The 24447-nt window shown below is 38.0% G+C and overlaps 1 protein-coding gene across 2 annotated transcripts in view; it reads left to right on the plus strand.

Moving 5' to 3' along the window:
• Positions 1-24447, plus strand: part of NBAS (NBAS subunit of NRZ tethering complex) — a 331461-nt gene that overhangs the window by 186292 nt on the left and 120722 nt on the right. For both annotated transcript variants that reach the window (XM_087437126.1, XM_087437127.1), the window contains 3 exons: positions 13784-13951; positions 17323-17436; positions 17775-17898. In XM_087437126.1, coding sequence (XP_087293252.1) covers positions 13784-13951; positions 17323-17436; positions 17775-17898 — 406 coding nt within the window. The remainder of the gene's footprint in view (positions 1-13783; positions 13952-17322; positions 17437-17774; positions 17899-24447) is intronic.

Here is a 24447-nt window from a genome sequence, read left to right on the forward strand (position 1 = left end):
TGTAGTATTAGGAAGAGTTGGCAAATTTTGCTATCTTTCAAGGTCCAGTTGAAGATCAGCTTTTCAGGAGATCTTCTTTATTCCAACTTTTGTATGTTTTGAGCCTCTGATCCTTCCCCACTTGTCCAGCCACTTCTCCCAGTCACACTGAACTTACCACCATTCTCTGAGTAGAGAATTCACACCTTTGGTTTTATTTAGTTAGAATTTTCTCTCTGCCTGTACTGCCCTTCTTGTCTTGCGCTCTGATAATCTTTCTTATCCCATGGTCCTATCTAAAGTATCATTTTCTTTGTCAAGTTTTCCTTGAGTCCTCATTGCTCCCTCTCCTCTATCCTCCAAGCAGTCTCTCATCGTTGTGTCAGCGCTTGTATGGTATGGTTTGGTACTGTATGGTAACCGGAAGCATGTCATTTATCTTTGTATTCTCTCTGTAGAGTGCTTGTCACATAGTGAATGCCTAGTAAATGTTTGATAAAGCTCAGTTGGAAAGTCCCACTGCATAAAGATTAAAAATGAGTTTGAAAGTAGATTTTAGCCTAAAAATATAAGGAATTTCCATTTAACTCATATGCTTGTGCAATGGTGGCTATTGAGGTCCTGTTATATTTTGGCGAACGTAAGGGGTGTATCATTTCTTTGTTCAGTATAAAATTACGAAGTGTTTCTGCTGAGTTCAGCTCCATAAGCTTATTCTGAATCCCAATCCTTCTTCATAAAATCCATGAAAAGCCTTTTGTGACTTTTGGGTTTCCTATTTTCTGCTCCTATAAGGAATTAGAAAGTGTCGGCCTGGCTCCTTGGTGGCTTCTTTGGAGTAGGACGTGCTGTGTTACCACAGTGGGCACGTGTTGCTCCATTAGAGTCTCTTTAGTAAACGGAGACCACCGGCAGTCCTTTACATGTTCCACTTAGCAAGGAAAAGGAATTCTTCCAAAGTGATTGTCTTTTTTTCCTCCCTTTTTTTTTTTAGCTCCGTAAGAGCTTTCCTGTCTTCCTTTGGCCTCTTTCAGCAAGTTGTAATAGATCTAGATTTCATGAAGTGCTAATCCACACCCTCGACGAGCACATTATGGCTTTGATTCATGAAGCACATTTCAGAATATTATAGCTACTATTATTAGATTAGAATGTAGTGCTTAGCTATGAGATGCTGTGTGTTACACATTTAAAGTAGATATAATAACCGCATTAAATTATAACTCATAAATGAGAGCTGACTGTATGTGTAATCTGCTTAATGCTTAAGACTTTCATTACTCAGTTGTGAAAATAATGATTTTTATTTATATATCCACGCAAAGTAAAGATGTAATTGCTGTGCTGTAGCATTTGCATTACTACACGTGGAGCCTACAAGTTGGAAGATATTGGCTGTTGTCCCTGTGAACAAGATACTTGTTTATAAATAGAACAGAATGCATAATTTGTGAATAACTACCGAAATTACAGTTTTCCAGTTTCTTATTAATGTTAGTTATTATGGTTTTTAGATGTAACAGTATTTCACCACTTAGAGTATATTAACAATTTGTTTAGCTAGTATTAGTTATATCACTTAGCCAATGGTGTTTTCCCCAGATAAATCTAATTAGAGTGGAAATGGATTATATACAAGGTTCCCATTAAAAAATCATTTTCACTGTGGGAAATCTTGTTATAAACATTTTAAGGGGCTACAGATTTATGCAACTGGACTAATTAATGTTTAGAACTGGGGCATGGGCTAAACATAGAGCTGTTTTGAATTTATAAAAGGATAGTTTAGAAATATTGAAAGAAAAGTGAGCAAAATGGCAGTTGTATTTCCGTATCATGGGCAACCCTTTCTTTTTCCATTCACCAGTTGATGGACATTTGGGTTGTTTCCACTTTTTAGCTATCATGAATAATGTTGCTATGAACATTGATGTACAAGTCTTTGTCTGGAAATACATTTTGATTTCTCGTATGGGTACCTAGGAGTGGAACTGCTGCATTGTATGGTGTATGTGTATTTAACGTTTGAAGAAACTGCCAAATTATTTTCCAAAGTGGCTGCACCGTTTTACTTTCCCACCAGGAAATTTTAAGGCTCCAGTTTCTCCACATCATCGCTAATGCTTGTTGTTGACTGGCTTTTTGATTAAAGCCATTCTTCTGGATGTGTGTGGTATCTCATTACTGTTTTGGTATGCGTTTTCCAAATAACTAATGATAATAAGCATCTTTTCATGTGCTTATTGGTCATTTCTATACTTTCTTTGGTGAAACGGCTATAAACGTTTTGCCCATTTTTTAACTGTGTCATTTGTCTTTGAGCTGTAAGAGGTTTTTTTTTTTTAACCTCTGGATACAAGTCCTTTATCAGATGTCTGATTTGAAAATATTTTTCTCTCAGTGTGTGACTTGACTTTTTACTTTCTTAATGGTGGCTTTCGAAGTGCAAAAGTTTTTAGTGTTGCTAAAGTCCAGTTTCCTGATATTTTCTTTTATTGCTTGTGCTTTTGGTGTTGTAAAGATATCTGTGCCTTACTCAAGGTTGTGAAGATTTACTCCTATGCTTTTTTCTAAGAGTTTTATAGTTTTAGCTTTTATATTTATTGATAAATAAGTAATAAGAAGCAGCTACTTTTTTATGAGAAAGTATAGGCTTGAGTAATATCCATATTGAAAAAGAAGAGTTTAGAGCTTTACCTCATACCAAAGTAAACTCAGTAGGATCATATTTGTTCGGTTTTCTTTTATGTGATAGCTTGTTCCTTTTTAAAGCATTATAAACCTCATATTTAGTATGCACAAAGACACAACTTAACATTTTGAAGTTTTAAAAGAAGTAATGTCATCTGAAGTGGATTTTGTGTGTGTGTGTGTGTGAGAAGTATTGGCCCTGAGCTGACATCTGTTCCAGTCTTCCTCTATTTTGTATGTGGGACGCTGCCACAGCATGGCTTGATGAGTGGTGTAGCTCTACACCTGAGATCCAAACCTGCGAACCCTGGGCTGCTGAAGTGGAGCACACCACACTTAACCACTATGCCACTGAGCTGGCCCCCTGAAGTGGATTTTTCTTAAAATTATTGCTTTAGTAACTGTCTTTTTTTCCCATGTGTTTTGGAATTTTCATTTGCAAGATCATTTTGAGCCATTTCATTTGGTTTCATTTTTATTTCCCCAGACCCTGTCTAAGGATTCCATAGTTTTGTGGTTTACCTCTGTCTAATCCCTTGATGCTTCAGTCCAGAACCACATCCTATAGTACCTTTTCACATGGGACTCCTTCCCATTTGTAATGTTGAGGATATGAGAAATACAGACATGGAACCCATGAGGGATTTGGCCCAATTCCTCTGGGCCCTGTCTTTGTTCTCTGCCTCCCTAGGCCTACAGCTTTATAAAAATACATAGCCCCAGGCAGTAAGCCTGGCCAAAGTTTCCTTCCTACAGGGGATCCTTTTGATTCACAGTTCTGTGGAAAGGAGCATCTGGCAGCCATTGCCAGCGTCTGAATTTTGAGCCCCAAAATGTTGAACTCTATTGAACTTGAGTTTCTTTGACTCTTTTTTCTGTTATTCTCAGTATTTTAGAGCACAGTGAGCATTTTGAAACATGAGTTCATTGCTTCATCTTGACTGGAATTTATAATGTTTTCTTTAATTACAAAAATAGTACAGACTTTTATTTTAACAATCCATTTAAGGGCAGATAGGAGTTCAGATAATCAGCTTTATCTGGCATATTTTATTTCTTGAAAGTAAAAAAAAAAATGGGATGTGAAACATGATAAAATATTAATGTTTGTTAACTTTTGATAAAAGATACACAGATGTTTGTGGTAACTTTGGTCTTTCTGCCTTTTTAAGATATAAAAATAATTTAATCAATCATACATTAATATATAAGTTCTGTTTCTTCTCTCTCAGTTCTTTCTCTCCACTCATTCCATGAATCTCACTGCTCAGAGGTAAACATTTTTAAGTTTATATATATCCTTCCACATTTTTTCAGAGTGTAGAAACATTTTCTGTACAGCTCTCCTTTGTTTCCTGGAGGATTATTATTTTGTTTTTTAAACTAAAATAGATTCATACTGTATATATTATTTTGAAGCTTGCATTTTGAAGCTTGCTTGTTCATGTAATGTTCTATGTCATAGACATCTACCCTTGTCATTACATATAGACCATTTATATAGTGGTGGGATAGTGGTCATTGGAGGCATGTACCATGATTTATCTTTTCCTTTGTTTTTAGACATTTAGATTGTGTCCAGTTTTCCTCTATTTTAGATTGAACTGCACTGAGCATTTTATGTACACATCTTTGCATACTTATGCTAGTATTGCTCTGGGATAACATGGTAGAAATGGGCTCCTGAGATAGATAATTTCCTGTTTCCTTGTGGTTTATTCTCCATAACTTTGTGTAAGTGCCGATTGAAAAATCAGATATGGAGGGGCCGGCCCAGTGGCGTAGCAGTAAAGTTCACGTGCTCTGCTTTGGCAGCCTAGAGTTCACGGGTTCAGATCCCGGGTGTGGACTGATGCACCACTTGTCAAGCCATGCTGTGGCAGCATCCCTTATAAAGTGGAGGAAGATGGGCACAGATATTAGCCCATCCTCAGCAAAAAGAGGAAGATTGGCATCAGATGTTACCTCAGGGCTAATCTTCCTCTCACACATACACACACACACACAAAATTGTACATGGAGAAAGAAAATAGAAATATACTTCATATATTTCTATTTTGCATAACTATATTCTCAATCTGGGTCCAAGAATGCTAGGAGATCCAAGAAGGGTTTAGTCCCTAAAGTCCCTGAAATAGTGTGCCATGTTTGATGCCTGTGTGTGTCTGTTTATGACTTTGTGTGTTCATGTGTGTATACATGCATGTGCTTTCAGTTTTCTGGGAAAGGACTAATAGCTTTCATCAGAAATGTGTAAAGCTGCATGACTCACAAAGGTGAGAGCATCTAAATTGTAGCCTGGCCTGTTAATAAGCAGATGAATTGAAGCAGAGTCAGACTTTATTTCTTTTTTCTTTTTCTGCTGAGGAAGATTTGCCCTGAGCTAACATCTGTGCCCGTCTTCCTCTATTTTGTATGTGGGTCACCACCACAGCATGGCCACCGACAAGTGGTGTAGGTCTGCGCCCGGGAACCGAACCTGGGCCACCAAAGTGGAGTGCGCCAAACTTAACCACAAGGCCACTGGGGCTGGCCCCCAGAGTCAGACTATAGAATGCTTTATTCCCTGGGATATTTTTCTACTCTTCTTGTGACAGATACTTCTAAACATGGCATCACTGGTAATAAAGATTGCATTCTTAATATTTTGAGTTCAGGATGAAATTTATCTGTAAGACGTATAAGTGTTAGGTGCAGGAAGTACTTTGGATTATTTAAAGATTTGTTGAAGGAGAAGGGGTAGTGGTTGAGTTCAGTTTGAGCTCTGTAATCCTTACCTAGTTTATGTGTACCACCAGCTCAGTTCGTAGTAGGCAAACAGATTTCTCAGAAATTAAGCTTTATATTACCAGACACTATAGAAAGCAACTCCTAAATAGATTATTCATTACAGTAATTCATCAACAAGAATCATTTCTGTAAGCCAAGCTTGACATGTGGAACTATCTGTGTTCTTGTGGCCCTGTTTGGTAATGGTGTCTCTTGTAGGATTTGAAAAATATTATTAGTGCTTAGTAAGTTAACCTTTGAGCTATGTAACACACTTGACATTAATGAGATTTCATGTTAAATTTTATTCTGGGAGTTGTTGATTTGGTTTGGGGGATTAATCTATTTCTGCTGTTATGCACTCTAAATTAATTAACAGTGTGCATCTATGAATATAAAAAGTGCTAGTAGTAATCATTTCAGGAGTAAATTTTGCCTAACCTCTTTTTTCTTTCCCCATTACATGGAGTTGGAGTAATGACTCTGGTTACACTATAATCTTGGTAGACTGCCCCCAAATTAAATGCTGCTTCTGTGGTCCAAATGAGCCTTTTATTTTACTTTCTCTTTTGTAATTCTCATTAGGGGGTTGTCTTACAGAAAATCCTTTTATCATGTATATTTCTGAGCTTGTGAATTTCATTTATCTTCTGAAACAAACTTTTAAGTTTCATATGTTTTAAATTTCCTGTGTTGAATTAGCCCATCCATATGAACAGAAATAAAGGCTCTTATTTCACTTTATGAAATGAAATAATTGTTTTATAGCCTGCATTTTTTGGTATCTTTCAGTTGGTTTGATTTTCCTCTGACTGAAGTTGCATTCTGTTAAAGTGCCATATTTCTTACCATGTTTATATTTTTAGTTCTATACTTGGATTAGTTGATGACATTCAAATCATTCAATACGCCCTCTCAATTAAGAAGCTTCTAAAGATGAAGAGGAATGGAAAATGTGACATGAAATCTTATTTGAATAACATTTAACTACTGTAGGCAGAACATATTAGTTTTTAGAAAATGTATCTTCAAAATGTAAATAGTGCAGTAAAACCAGACTTCTTACACATATCTATAGATTGGGGATTTTCCCATACTCTGAGGATATACTAATAAATAAATATAGTCCTTGCCCTTGAAAAGCTACTGTCTAGTTGGGAAGACAAAGAGACAAACAAAAAAAAATCATAATATCAATATATTCTGGTAAGTGCATTAAAAGTATGCATATTATGCTTTGAGTGCATAGAAGAGGGGTAGTTTACTGTCTTAACAGGATTTTACCTAAAACAAAAATATTACGTGTCAAGGAAAATATGGAACATCCTTATGACCTTGGAATAGGCAAAGACTTCCTAAATATAGTACAAAAGATACTAATCATAAAGTGAAAAAACTGATATATTGGACTAATTTAAAAATCAGAACTTCTGTTAATCAAAAGACACAATTAAGACAATGAAAACATAATCTGCAGAGTAATAGAAAATATTCACAATCTGTATATCTAATAAGGAATGTGTATCCAGAATGTATAAAGAACTCCTACAAATGAGTAAAGAAGACAGACAACTGACAGAAGAATGGGCAAAAGACTTGAACAGATACTTCACAGAACTCAAATACTCAAATGGCCAACAAATACACAAAAAGGTGTTCAACTTCATTAGTCACTGCAGAGATGCAAGTTAAAATGAGAAAGAGATACCATGACATACTCACTAGTACTGCTAAAAGGAAAAAGAAATGTAATACCATGTATTGGCATGGTTGTGGAGCAATCAGAACTCTTGTAATTGCTGCTTAGAGTATAAATTGGTATAACCATTTTAGAAAATGTTTGCCACTATTTACTAGGTCTGGGCATATGCATATTCTATGTCTTAGTAATTCCACTACTAGGTATATATCCAGAAATGCGTATGTTCACCAAAAGATAATTACTAGCATGTTCAGAGCAGTGCTATTGGTATTAACTCCAAATTAAAGAGTACCCTAATGCTCATCAATAGAAGAAAAGGATACTAAGTTCTGATATATTCACACAATGTAGTACTTTTACATTAGCAGTGTAATAGCATTACACTAACAATGAGAAGACAGTAACTACTTGCAAGAATATGAATGAATTTATGTTGAAAGAAAAAAATCAGACACAAAAGAGAACATAATTCCATTTATATGAAATATTAAAATAGGCAAAATTAATTTATTCTTTTAGAAGTCAGGATAGTATTTATCTTGGCAGTGGTGGTGGCTGGAAGTGAGCACAAGACAGGTATCTTGGATTCTGGTGGTGATATGTTTCTTAGTCTTACTGCTGGTTACTGGGGTGTGTTAAAATGTATCAAACTGTACACTTATATGTACACATTTTTAAATATATTTTATACATCAATAAAAATTTTTATAAAGAAAGATCCCTAAGCCTGGATTAAAGACAAGAGGGGAGAATATATGCGGGCAGTATTGTCTTTGCATCATGGAACTGTGAAGAGATACTATCCTTTTTTTCCCTACCCTTTTGAATTTTTCAAACTGTCTTTAGTGAGATTGTGGTAGTTTTATAATGCAGAAGAATAAATAAATAAATACAAACATAAATATGTGTTTTTGTGTATATGTGTGTATGTGTATGTATGTATGTAATATTGCTGGTGTGTCAAAACCCTGCAAAGAACAAGTGGCCCGCGCATTTTATTAGCCAGACCTGGTTAAGAAGAGAGGAGACACCACCAGGCCAGTTGCCTGTGGGCCGCATATTCAACATACTTGATCTGCAGTTTGCTTTTGTGTCAAATAGTATTCTGATACCTACTCTGCAGTGTTATTGTAAAGCTTATAAATGACCATAGGAAGCACCTAGCTCAGTACCTGACAGTGGGCATTTAGTAAATGGTAGCCATTATGATTCTTATGTATTGTAAACAAGGATCCTAGATGTTAATGTTGGTAAATGACGTGTCTAGATCTTTCTTACTTCTCTCTGTGAACCTGGTCCTCTGTTCATTCTTCCTCAGCAACTTGCATTGCTCATTTTTATCTCCACTGCATCTAACTTTGCTTAACAGAACATTACAGTTTGTCTGTGTTCCTGACTTTCCTTCTTTTTTTTTCCCTCTCAGCTCTTCACTAAGACCCAGTTGGTGACCAAGCACTTTCTTCGATGGTTGGGTTCACAATCCTTGAATTTCTCTGCTTATCTGATTTATCTCAGGCCCTTTTCACCTGTAGAAGAATTAGAAATAAAAACAGTTAATATATGCCTTCAGGTGGAAAAATACTTTATGTTAACCTCATGTATTCCTCGCATGACTGTCTTAATTCAATCCCTCATTATTTCACTGGATTCCTGCACCTGGAATACTGTTTCTAAAACACAGATCTGGTTATGTGACTCCCTTTGTTTAAAGCCTTACGGTGGCGTCCCTTCCATCAGAGTGATAGTGGTGGTGCTTTGGTGTGGTCTGTAGGTCTCTTGCTCCAATTCCCTCTGCCTGCCTTCCATCCTCGTATCCTGCCCTTCGGCTTTGTGTACTCTCTTCACACCTTCATTGAATCACTTAAGGTTCCTCCAGTTTGCCATGTTGTTTCATGCCTCTTATTTTTACGTAAGTCTGCCTGAAATCGTCTTCACCATTTCTTCTTGAGAAGCCCTAAATTCTTTCCTGCTGAAATACTACCTTCTTTGTGAAACCTTCTGTGATTGTGCCTCCAGGCAGAGGAGGCACTACCTCTCTTCATGTTCCTGTAGTACTTTATATGTACCTCTATTTTGGACGTTCAATTATTCTGCAATGATTTGTTTGTATTTCTTCCTCCCCCCCCTAGGTTTTGAGCTCCTTGAGGGCAGACACTGTGTCTTTTCTTGTTTTTATCACCTCATTGCCTAGTATAGTGCATGACATCGAATAAGAATAACTCAGTGAGTATTTGCTGAGTAGATGAATGAATTCTAATTGGTTTCTATTTCTATCCAGTTGTGACTTTCTAAGTCAAAAATACAACCAATAAATTAAGTTGCTTGCTATGTATTTTACATATATATGTACATGTATACATGCATGTCTGTATCTTTCTCTCTGAATACACATATACATATATATTCCTGCACATTCCGTCTGAGATTTATTTCAGGCAAAGAACTATTTTTGGCAGCAGTATTCAGAGAGGGACACGTAGTATTAATTCCACTCAGTGCAGAGTTATTGGGGGAAAAAATTTAGAGGCAGAATGAAGCAGAGTGTATGTGATCTCCAAAGCTTTCAGTAGCCCAGAGAGGTGTGCTCAGGCTGAACACAATGACAAGCTGTCCAGTGGAAAGAGGCCCTCCCCCTGTAATGCAGGACGGGAGTTGGAGTTACCACTGTGTAACATCAGAAGCTCCTTGGCTGGGTTGTGGCCTTATTAGAAAAGAGGGGCCTCTGGAGTGCAGGATTTGGAATCAGCTTCTTTTCTTCTGTTGAGTTAGACATGATGAGCCAACTGTCTGTGTTACCAAAGTAGAGAAAAAGTGAGCCTCTGCTGCCTCAAATAGTAAGGAAATTAAGGAAAGAAAAGAATTCTGGTAATGCTATCATTAAAACAACTGTTTTTGTTTTTTGTGTTCCCTTCCAGTTTTTATGCCCGGTGTATACTTTGTAATGTCCTGGAACACAGCAAGCATTCGAGACTTGGTAGCTATCATTATTATTTCTCTTGAAGGGAGAATTATGTTTTTTTCTGTGTAGGTCTTTCTACCTTGTCTTTTCAGAAGTGTTGGGTAGTGAGCTTCCGTCTTTCATTCTGTCTCCCTACGGCTGTACCCCAGCACACACAGAGGAGAGGGTGCATAACTTTCCTGATTGCTGAAAGTGAGACGAAGAACTGAGAATGTAAGGCTTAGCACCCCTAGCTTGCCTGTTGGTTATGCCTACCAATAGAAAGGGTGCATTCTGCTCTAGCCTTGTTCCTTGATGTTAAGCAACATGTGGGCTATTTTACTTATTTATTTATTTTGGTACTAAGTCTTTAAAATCCAGTGTGTTTTACATTTACAGCATATCTCAGTGTGGGATAGCCACATTTCAAGTGTGCAATTGCCCCACATGACCAATGGCTACTGTGTTGGATAGCACAGGTACGAGGCCGTTCTGGAAGTTTGTTCCACTTGGTTTCCCGCTACTGGGCTGATATGGTGATTTTGGTTAGATGTGTCTGCTCTGTAGATTCATCTTCTCCTTGGAAACGTTGCTCTAAGATACAGACCAGCAGAAAGATTTTAGCCTAACTATGACTGTAGATTTAAACCATGTTCTCCACTCCAGAATAAAGATGATAATGCTAATTTTTCTGATTCCTGCTTACATTTTTAAATTTTTTTGGTGAGGAAGATTCACCCTGAGCTAGCATATGTGCCAGTCTTCCTCCACTTTGTGTGTGGGATGCCTCCACAGCATGACTGATGAGTGGAGTACGTCCGCACCTGGGATCTGAACCTGCGAACCCTGGGCCCCAGAAGTAGAGAGTGCGGAAGTTTAACCACTTGGCCATGGGGCTGGCCCCACTGCTTACATTTTTAATTGTTTTTTAAAAATCAATCAAGGTTCAGTTGTAGGTAACAGAAAACATTCTAGCTATTATAAGGAGGGGATTTTTTATGGAGAATTGGGGTCTTATGAAATCACTGAAAGGCCTGGAGGGGCAGGCTTTAGTTGTATTTCTAAGAGTAACTACTAGAACAATTTCGCAGAACTTGCCTGCTAAGGGAGCCGCAGTCTGCCATAGCCGCTGGGACATTAGCAGGCCACTCCTTGTCGGTTGGCTCCAGTGCTACACTGACTCTGCCAAGATACAGGCCAGCAAATGGTAGTCCACCCCTGTCCTTTAACCGTGAAACTAGGGTCTCAGCGCTGGGACTTGTGTTAGCACTACTGCAGAAAAGCGACTAGGACTATAAAAAGAAGAGTGAAAAAAAGTTGAGTATACTGCCTGCCAGTGGAAAATCACGGAAGTATGGTCTGTAGTATAGTTCTACCTCCCAAATTTCATGCAGCCGGTGCACCTATTTGAGGAAAACTAGGTCGTGTGTGGAAAGCTTAGCTTTTCAATTTCTAGCAACCGTAAGACAGTCTGTAAGGGGATCAGAATGGAGTTTAGTGAACCAAGCTGCAGTATCTGCCACGATCTGAAACCCAGGAGAGGTGGTGTTTTTTACTGGCACCTAAACCCCAAACAATTATTTTTAGCGTGGTTACCCTTATAAATATACAAGCAATTTAACGTGACTTTTTAAAATTAACATATCGTCTATTTTTTCTATGTTGTTTTTGTAATTAAGTTATAATATATAATATTGCATTGAGTTGATGGTTTATACTTTTCTCAATGTCCAGAAAGCCCATAGGAAACACAATTTTTTTAATGGAGATATATTTAATGTATTACGTTGTGTAAGTTTGAGGTGTTCAGCACATTGATTTGATACATTTATATTGCAGTATGGTTGCCATTGTAGTGTTAGCTAACACCTCTTTTGTGTCACATAATTATCATTTCTTCTAGTGTTGGGACGTGAATTTTTTTTTTCATGTTAAAAGCATAGTTTAGAGAATTTCATGACAATCCTTAACCAACAGCGAACTGGGTAAATTGTAAGCATTGGTTAACATAGCTTAAATACATTTCCCTTTAGAAGTAAGAGTACAATTCACAGTGATTTTCTAGAAATTATCAAACATCCTAACATGATGTATTCATTTTCTATTGCTGCTTTAACATATTACCGCAAACTTAGCAGCTTAAAAGCAATGCAAATTGATTATCTTATAATCCCCATAGGATAGAAATCTGGCAGGCTTGGGTGGGTCTCTGTTTAGAGTCTCACATGGCCAAAATCAAGGTGCTGACAGGGCTGTGTTCTTTTCTGGAGGCCCTAGAGGAGAATCTGTTTCCCTGCTCATTCATGCTGTTGACAGAGTTTAATTCCTTGTGGTTGTAGGACTGAAATCCCCAGTGCCTTGCTGGCTGTCACCTGAGGGCTGTTCTCAGCTTCTAGATGCTTCCCGCATTCTTTGGCTTGTGGTCACCTTCCTCCATCGTCAAAGCCAGCAGTGATGGGTTGAGTCCCCCCATGCTTCAAATCTCTCCTGCCTCTTCTGCCATGGCATCCTCTGACCCTCTCTCTCTGACCCTCTCTCTCTGACCCTAACTGGGAAAGATTCTCTGCTTTAAAGGCTCAAGTGATTAGGTTAGTCTCACTCAGATAATTCAGGATAATCTCTTCATCTCAAGGTCTGTGTCCTTAATCATACCTGCAAAGTCCCTTTGCCGTGTAATGTAACATATTTTCAGGTTCCAGGGATTAGGATGTGGACATCTTTGGGGGGCCATAATTCTACCTAACGTATATGGCAACTGTCAGGTTGGTCTAAAACAGTGCATTTATCTTAAGTATTTGTTATGTGATGATGTCCTGGTAATTACCAAGTGGTGATTTATCATTTTTTATTTCTTAAATAACATATTAATGAATGATGTGATGTAGACTGAAATAGCCAAACTAAGGTATCCTTCTATTAGTGGCAAGAGAGCTATTGAAATGAAAAGATGAGGCCTTAATTTTTCTTTCATTTAACTGGGATACTTCAGAAAAAATAAGTAGAAGTAGGCAGACACTAAACCAAGAACTTTATTTTTGTAGAACAAATAATATTTTTCTTTGATCAAAAGCAGATATGGTCGCTGTCATTTCTATTTAAAAGAATGTTAATGTATTGGCATTTTTCCCCACGTGGAATCTCTCAGGTTAGTAAATGGAGAGTTAGAATTCAGCTGATTGCTTCAGAATTGGCAGGAGGTTTCATATTATAAACCTTTTAAACATTATTAATCATCCACTTGTTTAGATGAAAGAAAATGCCTTTCAACATTTAAAGGTGGATCGTCTGAATCCTCTACCTCTGTCTGGGTGACAGTAGCATTGTTCAAATGCATAATGTATTTCTTAATTAATCTCAATAAATACTTTAAAATGTCTTGTTGAAGAAACAAACATGAGTATCTCATTGGTAGGATATTTGATTGGTAAAAAATAAAGAACCCATTATTTGCCTTATAAATGTTTCTGAAAGGGATTATTTGACTGATGTACTGTGACGTTTTTTCCTTTACCAAATTTTCTTATGTAAATGATTCAAGGAGGTACAATATGCCAATAGTGCTTTGTTTCACATTTTTTTTGTTACTAGCAAAGATGGATTTCTCTATCTATCTTCACGTCGAATAATTTTAAGTAGTCACATTGTCACTCTCTGTTCTTATGAAATGCACATTTCTGCTCTTGCCGTTTTGTTTTTTAACATAGGATGAAGTAAGCGTTCCGGGCAGCACCTCAGCTGACCTATTCCACTGGACCACAGCTACCACCATGAAAGTGCTTTCCAACCCCACGACCACCACCAAGGCTGTGCTGCAGGCTGTCAGTGATGGGCAGTGGTGGAAGAAGTCTTTAACTTACCTTCGACCCCTTCAAGTGAGCAATGCAGCTTTCTTTTTAAAGTCAATTCTGTGGTTTGTATCAACTCATTAGCACTGCTCTTTGGTTGTTCTCACTGTTGTTACAGCTTTATCTTCTCTAGATAATTAAAATAATCTCTTAAGAAATCTAGGCCTCCCATCAGATAGGGAATGAGTAATTTGTTTTATAGAATGTAATATATTCCCATAGAATACTTGCAAAAGACTCAGATATAGATTTAGGCATGGTTTGGCTTATGTGTCAGAATTAAAGTTTAGTGAGATGAAAAGAAAAATGATTTTATCAATGCTTACTCTCCTTTGCTGTATTTCTATAGGCCAGCAGTCGAAGAAAAGTGCTAGGAGCCAGCTTGGGGTCTTAGTTCTTTCGGGCAGCTATAACAAAAATACCATAGATTGGGTGGTTTAAGCAACAGGCACTTATTTCTCTCAGTTTTGAAGGCTAGGAAGTCCAGGATTAAAGAGCTGGCAGATTTAGAGTCTGGTGAGGGTCTGCTTTCTGGTTTATAGACAGCCGTCTTCTCGCTGTGTCTTCACATGGCGGAATGGGCAGGGGAGCTCTCCAGAGTCTTTTATGAGGAAGCTAATTCCATTCTTGAAGGCTTCACCCCTGTGGGCTAATCACCTACCAAAGGCCGCACCTCTTAATACCATCACCCTGGGGCTGAGGATTTCAACATGTGAATTTTGATGGGGATACAAACATTCAGTCTTTACTAGGGGTTCTGGGTAAAGAGAACAGTTTAACAGATTCTTTCGTCCATTCTGCAGGTAGAAGTCAGGACAAGCTGTGGAGCAATTGAGTTTGCTTTCTGTGACATTTTAACCCATTGTTCCCCTGCTGTCTCTGCAGTCTCACTCTGTCATCCTTTAGTCTCACACTGGAAAACTAAGAGGAAAGAGAAACGTGCTTGTGTATAAGTTCACCCCAAACAGTCACTATGTATTTCTCTCATTCATTCATTCATTCATTCATTCTGCAAATACTTATCAGGCATTTTCTATGTGTCAAATATTGTGCTAGTCATTGGAAATAGAATGGGGAAACACTTCAATCTAATTCCCTTCCCTTGTGGAATCTCTATTATAGTAGGGGAGACAAAGAAACCAACAGATAAAATATTTGTGTAATAATGTAGTGGCGGTGGTAATGAGTCCTATGAAGATAACTTAAGCAAGGCAAGAGAATCCTGAGTGATATTGAGGGAGTGAAGTTCTGATTTATTTTTTTTATTTTTTTTTTAAAGATTTTATTTATTTTATTTCTTCCCCCCAAAGCCCCAGTGGATAGTTGTATGTCGTAGCTGCACATCCTTCTAGTTGCTGTATGCGGGACTCGGCCTCAGGATGAATGGAGAAGTGGTGCCTCGATGCGCACCCGGGATCCGAACCCGGGCCACCAGCATCGCAGCGTGCACACTTAACCACCAAGCCACAGGGCCGGCCCTGAAGTTCTGATTTAGATAGGGAAGTTAGATTTCTCAAAAGAGGAATCACTGAGCAGAAACCTGACTGACCGCAGTAGAATAAGTGCAGAGCCCTTCTTGAGGGAATGTGCTTGACATCTTTGTAGAACACAGAGGAGGCTAATGTACTATGAGCAGAGTGAACAATGGGAAGAATGGCAGGAGATTAAATCAGAGAGGTGGTGAAGAGGCCAACCATGTTAAAGCCTTACATAGACTATGATAAGGACCACAGATTTTACTCTGTGTAGGATGGAAAGCTGTTAGAGAGTTTAGACAGTGCAGTGTGTGATCCAGTTTTACTTTTTTGTTTTTTTTTGTGAGGAAGATCAGCCCTGAGCTAACATCTGATGCCTCCTCTTTTTGCTGAGGAGGATTGGCCCTGGGCTAACATCCATGCCCATCTTCCTCTACTCTGTATGGGACGCCGCCATAGCATGGCTTGACAAACAGTGTGTTGGTACGCGCCTGGGATCCAAACCTGCGAGCCCTGGGCCGCTGAAGTGGAGCGCACGCACTTAACTGCTACGCCACTGGGCTGGCCCCCAGTTTTACTTTTAATAAGATCATTTGACTGCTGTGTAGAGAGCTGGCAGTAGTGTAGCAGAAAAACGGATCTCTATTCCAGTAGTCCAGGTGAGAGATGGTGGTGGTTTGTGCTAGGGTAGCCATGAAGGAAGTGAGAAGTGGTTGGTCTGGGGTTGTATTTTGTGGACCTGCTGATGGTGTGGATGCGGGATATGCAGGAAAGAGGAGAACTAGGGATGATAGCCCAGACAGCTAGGTAAATGAAGATACCATTGACTGAGATGCTATGTGCTTGACTTCGGGCTAAGTCTGTACATCTCTTATCATTGCATGTATCACACTGGATTATGATTATGGTTACTTTTCTGTCTCACATGTTGGGCTTTTTGAGGGTATATGTCTTAGATAAAGCGTTTAACACTGTACCTAATATATAGTTTTCATTAAGGATCAGTGGTAACTTTTATCATCATTTGCAGCAGCATTTTCATTGTTTCCCTAGGCTGTGACTGGCCTAAAGTAAGTGCTCAATAAACTTTGGAGGCACGAGTGAATGTCTTTTACTTGGCCCTTCCAATAAGAAGCTTTACAATCTATCCGAGGAAAGCAAAACATAAAGATAATTAACCATACTAGGGATACTGAAGTATTGCTAATGAGAATTGCTGATGACAAGTCTTAAAGGCATTTGTGTGGGTTATAGTTGTGGAGGAGGTGGGGATAATGGAAGGGTTACAATTATATCTTGCCTCCATCTGGTAAGATTACAGCAGGTGTGGTCTGAGGTGGGCCTAGAAGGAGAGGTGGGATCTAACCCGGCAGTCAGCTGGACAGGACCCTCATAGTGGAAGAAAGGCGTAGAGGCCAGTAGGATGCATAAAGTAGATCAATTTGGTTGGGGTGGAGTTAGCCTTTAGTGTTAATTAACATTTAATAACTTTAAATGTTATTCTACTTAGTTTAGACTTGATACTGTCAACTGTATGGATTGTTCAGAGGTACTAAAGGTTTTTTGAGCAGGGGAGCAATATGTACAAAATGGTGCTTTAGGAAGGGTATTCTGACTGTAGTATAGAAAACTTGCCATGTGTGTAACAGTGATTGCATCAGCTTTTCTGCTGCATTGATGTCAAAGTGACCAGAAAAATCAAAAGGCACTGCAGGGTGAGGTTGAAGTGCTGCTCTTAGAATATAGTTATTATTCTTACATTCTTTGCTGGGTATCTGTGTCACTCTGACACTCTCTCATTAGATCACACAAATGCACGTTGATCAGTTTTTCCTGAAATCAGTTCTCTTCTTCCCTCCCTCCCTCCATCCTGTTTCAGCTCTTTTTCTTTTTATCCACTGTTCTTCACTTTGTTCTGTTTAGGGGCAAGAATTTGGTGGTGCTTATCGAATTGGAACCATAGCCAATGAAGGTCTAGAGAAACAAGGCTGTCATCCTTTTTATGAATCTGTCATCTCCAATCCCTTTGTCACAGAGGTAAGGACAGTGTGCCTAAGAACAGAGATTTAACTGTCATGTTGTTGTGGGCATTTTAGTATAAACAAAAACTAAAATTTTCCTGAAAATGTACTTCTTTGGCTTTGTTCTTACTCATGTTGTTTGTTGGTTTTATATGATTTGTTTCATATACATTACAACATATTATGAGATTAAAATCTATTTAAAATTTCACATAAAATAATATGCTTTAGTAAGGGAGAAGTTATAATTCAAGTCACTAGAAGATATAAAATCCCATAATTGTGTTTTCTAAGAATGTCTTCATAGGAAAAAAAGATACCCAACCAAATGGTGTAACTGCTTCTTTTGTCTAGTCTGAAGTTACCTATGACACCTGTCAGCTTGTCCCAGTAGAAAGCTTTGCAGAAGTACTTCTGAGAACTGGAAAACTGGCAGAGACTAAAACTGAAGGAGAAGAAGTATTTCCAACAACAGAAGGTATGAAAGAAGGTTCTAGTTCCTTGACAGTGTGTAACCTATTAGGAGAACAGTAAGTAAAACTATATGAATGAGTGAAAGTTAGGAAAAACAATAATAGATTTTTCAGTAATTTTGAACAGCTTAACTTGAAGCCATCATTTATTTACTCATTTATTTAAAACATTTATTAAGTACCTTCTGTTCTCTGGGTACTTAATAACATTGAAGATTTAAAAGGATAAATGTGGTAAAATTTCTATCTTTACGTTACTAATTATGTAAAGTAATTCTTATAGTGAATGGTATAAGTACTCAATAAATATTTCTTTCTTTTTTGCTTTAATGTGTTAATTAAGAACTCTAAGTATTAATTTCATAGAATGCAGATGTATAGTTCATCTTAATTTTTTGCATGGTCACTTATCTTTCCATGTAGAATTTTTTTAAAAGAATTAAATGTATGCAAATTTACCAAAGACAGCTTTCCATTTGTACCTCTTTTTCTCTTTAGCTTCCTTACTTCTTTTCAAGGTTCCAGGGTAATTTCCTTAACTATTTTCTTTCAATTCCCTCTCTCTCTGCTCTGCCATCCTCAGTAAATACCTCATGATTTAAAGGCTGCTGGAGCTCCAGCTATCTTGTCTATATTCCAGGCATCAGTAAGGAGGAAAGGAGGGGAAGGGGAGGGAAAAAAGTTTTCTTGGTAGTTCTGTCTACAACTTCCACTTACATATTACTGGCTACCTCCAACTGCCAGTAAATCTGGACAATGCTGTCTTTTATCTAAGCACATTGCTGTGTGGAATAAAGTTTGGGAAAATGTATATGGGGAATAGAACTGCCATTTTTCCAGAAACCTGATACTATAACGTATTTTTAGATAATCCTTTCTTTCAATTAATATTTATATGTATTTGGGAAGAGGAGAAGCAAATACCACTTCCCTATCCACTATGCATGCCCCTTGAATACAGAGGTTTTTACTAAGTGTACAATTTTTCTTCAATTCTGAGATGCATGTTTTTTTACATCTTATCATTTCTGAAATCAGGCTATATCTCACAGTTGATGAGTACATTTATGTTTCTTTTTTTTCTCTGAAAAGGTATTATTAAATTCTTGGTATGTCTTACAAAGTATGCTGAATATATATGAAAAGTGTAGTTGTATTGCTGTTACCCCTTTTAATTATTCTTTATTACTTCTTGCTTTTATTTTGTTTTTAAAAAATCGTCTTTAATTATTTTTTTTAGTTCCATAGATGTTTATTTGTAGCCAGCATTCACTTTGTCTACTGTGAGACAGGCCCTGTATCAAATGCTATTAATACACCATCTTAAGTAATCTTCGTGACAAACCACCTGATATTTATCCTCAGTCCTACTTCACAGATAAAGAACCATGTCTCAGAGACATGAAATAATTTTTTCTGGGTTATATAGCCAACAATTGGTAGAACTTAGTTCAAATTCAGCTTTGTCTGATCATTGAAGTGGGTAGTACTCTTCACATTGTACCAGTCTCTGCAAACATTGAATCAAAAAAAGTAATAAGAACATTAAACAAATCAACAAAACATGGCAATGGTGTTATTTAGTTTAATATTTTGTTCAAAATTTGTCACTATGTTGAAGATATAATTTTTGCAAGATGGCGTTTGTGAATAGGAGAGAAAAATTATCATGAAGAATAAAAGCACCTCAAAATGGAATTATTATTTGTTCCCCTTTCATTTCACCACATATGACATTTCCTTACTCGTGGTAAAGGGTAAAATTCTGAAGGTGTAAAACAGAGGAATGAGAGGTGTCATCTGTTGCACCCATTTGTTTCTCAAACCTGCTTCTGAATACATTGTCTTTATTTACTTGTGGGTCAAATTATGATTGATTATTGGGATGGTTTGTACAGATAGACTCTAAGACCTTAAGAAAGTACTGGGTTAGATGTGGAAGTATCACCTGTTGATTGGCATAATAATGGACTGAAATAGTAACCAGGGAGTTTGAAAATATTGATTCATATAACATTTTTATTTATGATTTAGCTTGCAAGATACATATAGTGAATTTGAATACTTCTGATGCAGAAGGTATGCCTCACACAAAGGCAGAATCGTGGAATCACATGGTAAAGCTCAGAAAGATGGGTACCTCCTTGGAGTAGACCCTCTCAAACTGATTTCTCACTTTATTAAGGCTTCTACTGTTTTCCAGAGCTGTTTTTGGAGAAAGCATAAGGCCCTTGTGAGGCATAGATTTCTGGGTTAGTAGGCCTCCTCTTTTCATAGGGTCCTTAGAGTACTTGACCGTCTTTGCTGTGGTTGCTAACTAAACTATGAGGCATCAAAATGATCTTGAAACATGAGGCAAATAGAGAGGTTTTCTTGAGGAGCTGTGTGGAGTAGAGGAACCATACTTGATGAGGAACCAGGGGATCCCCCTCCCGTTCCCTTTCTCACTATGTGTACATTAGTCATTGAAGGAATGGTCCTTGAGCTACCTGTGTGCCAGGTACTGTCCTAGTACTTGGAATATAAAGTTGAAGAAGACATTGTCCCTATCTTCAAGGGGTTTACAATCGAGGTGAGGAGACAGACAAATTTGTGGGTGATAAGGGCTATGACAGGCACACCCGAGAGGCGCTGGGATTATAGATGTGTGACAGCTGAGTGAAAAGGTGGTGTGAAGAGGCTTCCTGGAGTAGGTGATATTTGACCTGGGTTTTGAAGAATGAGTAAGAGTAATGTAAATGAAAAAAGGGGGGGAAATTGAGAGGGAGGCGGATTGGGAGAGGGAGAAGGGGGATATTTTAGGAAGAGGGAATAGAATTCACAGAAGCAAAGGTGATCAACATCCTGATTTTTCAGGGATTTGTAAGTTATTCTAATACCTGTAGAGAAGAATAGGCAACCAGTGAAGAAATGAGGCAGCAGTAGGCTGGGAAGAAATGCAAGGCCTGTCTGCTAAGTTAAACATGTTAAATGAACCCTCTACTGAAAACTACAGGGTTCAAGCAGAAGAATATTATTCAGATTTTCTTTACTTCAGTTTCCTTATCAATAAAATGGTCATAACAGCTTGTGTGTTCTGTCACTGGACCGTTGTTCTCCAGGGATGAGGATGGGGCCCCCTCTTGTGCCCTTGTCTTAGACTGGTCCCTGGCCTGCATTAACTTCCTTGCTATCATCTTGTAGTTTGGTTGATCCAATTATGATCTCCCCTTGTTTTCAAGGCCTGCTGCTGTAGCTCTCCATTGTGGTTACACATTAGAATCACTTAGGGAATTTTTAAGAAATACTGAAGCCTAGGATCCTCTGTAGACCATTTATTTCAGAATTTCTAAAGTGGGGCCCATGCAGCAAATTATTTTTTAGAGTTTCTCAGGCGATTCATTTGTAAAACCATGGTTAAGACCCTTTGGAAGTTTCGCTTAAGATGTTAGATTCTCCCAAGCCATCATATGTCTATTCTTCAAACTCTGACACACTTGCTTTCTAGCCTGGAGAAGGCCACCTGTATCTTTTATGTCTACATCTGGTCTCTTCAAGTTGAGGGTTAAACCTTGAGTGCGTATCTATTTCTAACACTTAGCAGGGCTGCGAGGGTTTCTATATGGTAGGTGCAAAATCAGTGTCTCTTCACAATGATGAGAGTCAGCACAGTGTGTGCATAACAGCCCCTGGGACAGGTATTGAGGATCTGTGCTCTTGGTGACTCTGAACCCAAGTTCCCAGGGGCATATGTGCAGTTCTTAGTGGCATCGGTGAGATTTTAGCGGTTCTGCCTATATCCTAGAGTTCTTTCTGCCCCTGTGTTTCTTCAAGTTGTCTTTTCTGACATTCAGATTTTAATATTCCACCAAAGGAAAGAATCCAAGTCCATTAAAATATTTTTTAAAAATTCAAATATTGTTGAATTGAATGGGAAAAACATTTCAGAGCACCTACTATATATATTAAGAATGGAATTTTTAAAAATATACAGAGGTGATTTTAACAATAATCATCCCTTTAATTTATATTTGGGTTTATAATATATTTATGAAGTATTTTCATAAACACTATCACATGTGGTATCTCTTAATAATGCTAATATATCCAAAACAGGTATCTTTGGCTATTTTATAATATCTAATATTTGTCAGAAACTCAGCAGAATTGAAGAGTGATATAGGTTAAATGACCCAAATTAAACATTGTAAAAATGTGACTCCTGACTTTGGTTCAGGAGTAGGTCTTAATACAAATTAAACTTCCCAACATGATCAGACTTTTCAGAATTTTTTTAATAAAGGTGATGAAAAAGTTTTATGGAGGCTAGCTGAACAAAATTGATCATTATTTATTTAGCTAAATGAATGATTTAATGGCTAGTGATTTGCAAATCAGTAATATGGTCAGCTTTCCTCTGTGAATTTAGTTCTGGAATTAAATTTATCATAGAGTGCTTTCCAGAGGCACTTGTTTTGCACAGAATTAGTACTTAGGCTTAGGCATAGATTTCATCTGATTTTGGCTGTATAACTCGTTTAGAAAATGCGTTGTATTCAAGGTGTAAAAACAGGCATTGCAAATTAAATTCATGCACACTACTAAATGTAGGGCAGGTCTTTTTTTAAAATATATCTTAAATGGTGATGTAAAATCACTGTAACTCAGTCTGCAGCCAACATGGCATCTGGTGGATCCCAGTGGAATAGTGGGATCAGGCTACTTCAGATCCTCACTGATAATTTTGTCAAATGTTGCTTCAAATGGTTTGCAGATACAAAGACTGAGAAGTTTCCTGTATGTGGGATTTGATTTCCATTTTGCGAGAATCCTTGAGTCTCAGTGAGGGCTGCAGAGAAAGTTTCGATGCCCAGCGGTGGAGTGGGGACTGATGTCCCCCTACCTGCCTCATCAGTTTCCTTTAACAATTCACTTGTTAGTCAGGAGGGGCTCTGGGCCAGGCACTTGGGTTGTAGAGATTAGTGAGCTGTGATCCAGTTGTGGGAGAAAAATATGCCATGAGATAACTTCACCAACAGTTGTGTTAGGGATTAGGGAAGAGATGGGATCCCTTACCTTTCAACCTGGGGGCATATGGGATGGTGATATACTTGACCATGCCGATTTTTTCAGTCTTGGAGCAGCTGGAAGGTCATGGGCTTTGTGTGGCCAGAAACTCAGCTGCCTGAGTGCTGGAGATGAGGCATACACTTATCCAGAAGTACCTTTCAGGAAGCTCCATCTGGGAAATAAATAACTGACAGGGAGCTTGAGCATTTGACACAGTTATCAGAGAGGATTTTTTCTCTTTTTTTTCCCCCAATACTTTATTAAAGAAATTTTTAAATGCACAGAAAAGCTGAGGAAATTCTACAGTTAACTCCCGTGTACCCTCTACCTAGATTCTACAACTAACATTTTGCTGTACTTGCTATAAATATCTCTCCTCAGCCCTCTGTCCATCTACCAAATCCAACTTATTTTTTGACGCAGACAGTGATGAAATAACCTAATACCCACGCTGAGCAGTCAAGGAGAAGAGGATCTGGTGACACACACGCAGAGGAGGATCATTTGAGGAACAGATGCTGGGGAACATGGTGACCCTGAAGCCAAACCACTTTGGCTTGGGGTCACTGCACAGTACTGCAGTGAGATTTGAGAGAAAAGACCACTGGGTTTGGTGACCTTTGGATGTGTATCAGTTGGGACACAGGGATGGAAGCCAGTTTTTCGGGACTTGAAAGAACAAGTGTCAAGGTACTGGATGCAGGAGGGGACAACCACTCATTTAAGAAGTTTAGCGATGAAAAGGAGAGGATTTTTGAATTTGTTAGAGTGGCGAGCTCTCAAGAGAAGACCATTTTTTCCTAAGACTGGGGTGATTTGTTTATATGTTGGCACAGGGCAAATAGAAAAGGACTTTTTGATTCTAAATCCCCTCTTGTAAATTGAGGAAAACAGATATCTTCTCCCGTGGAGAGACTGTGAGGAATAACTAATTCAAGTAATTGTCGAGTGCTCAGTGAGAAGTAGCTGAGTAACAATAAGGGTGGTAGCAGAGGTGCAGCAGATGATCAGGTGTGACTGCTTGAGTCTGCTGTTTTCTTCTTACTGAAATTAGCCTACATGCTTAAATGCAGTCGTTAATTCATTAATAATTATGATTTATATAAAATGGAATTAATTGCCTCTGTTACTGCTGTGGCAGTTATTAATGGAAGAACCTATTATCCCTCATTTTTAGGGAGAAATCAAAATGTGTCCTAACTGAAGAAAATCATTTTTTTCCTCAAGTCTGTAGTTCACATAGGGGGGAAGAGAACTTCCTAGGTGCTTTCTATATACTAGAGAGATGCTGTGTACTTTACATACTTTACCTCATTTAATACTAATTTACATGTGAGGAAAATTAAGGCTCAAATCCAAAATTCAAAATGCTTTGAAAACCGAAAGACTTTTTGTAGCTTGTTTGGCATCAAAACCTGAACTAAACTGACGTGAGGTTATTTATAGTCTTTGCTTATCTCACTTTGTGTGAGTATTCAGATGTTTTGCAATAGAAATATTAATGT

This window comes from Ceratotherium simum, chromosome 11 (genome assembly GCF_057802395.1).
Source record: "Ceratotherium simum simum isolate JZ-2026a chromosome 11, ASM5780239v1, whole genome shotgun sequence".
Classification (NCBI taxonomy): Eukaryota; Metazoa; Chordata; class Mammalia; order Perissodactyla; family Rhinocerotidae; genus Ceratotherium; species Ceratotherium simum.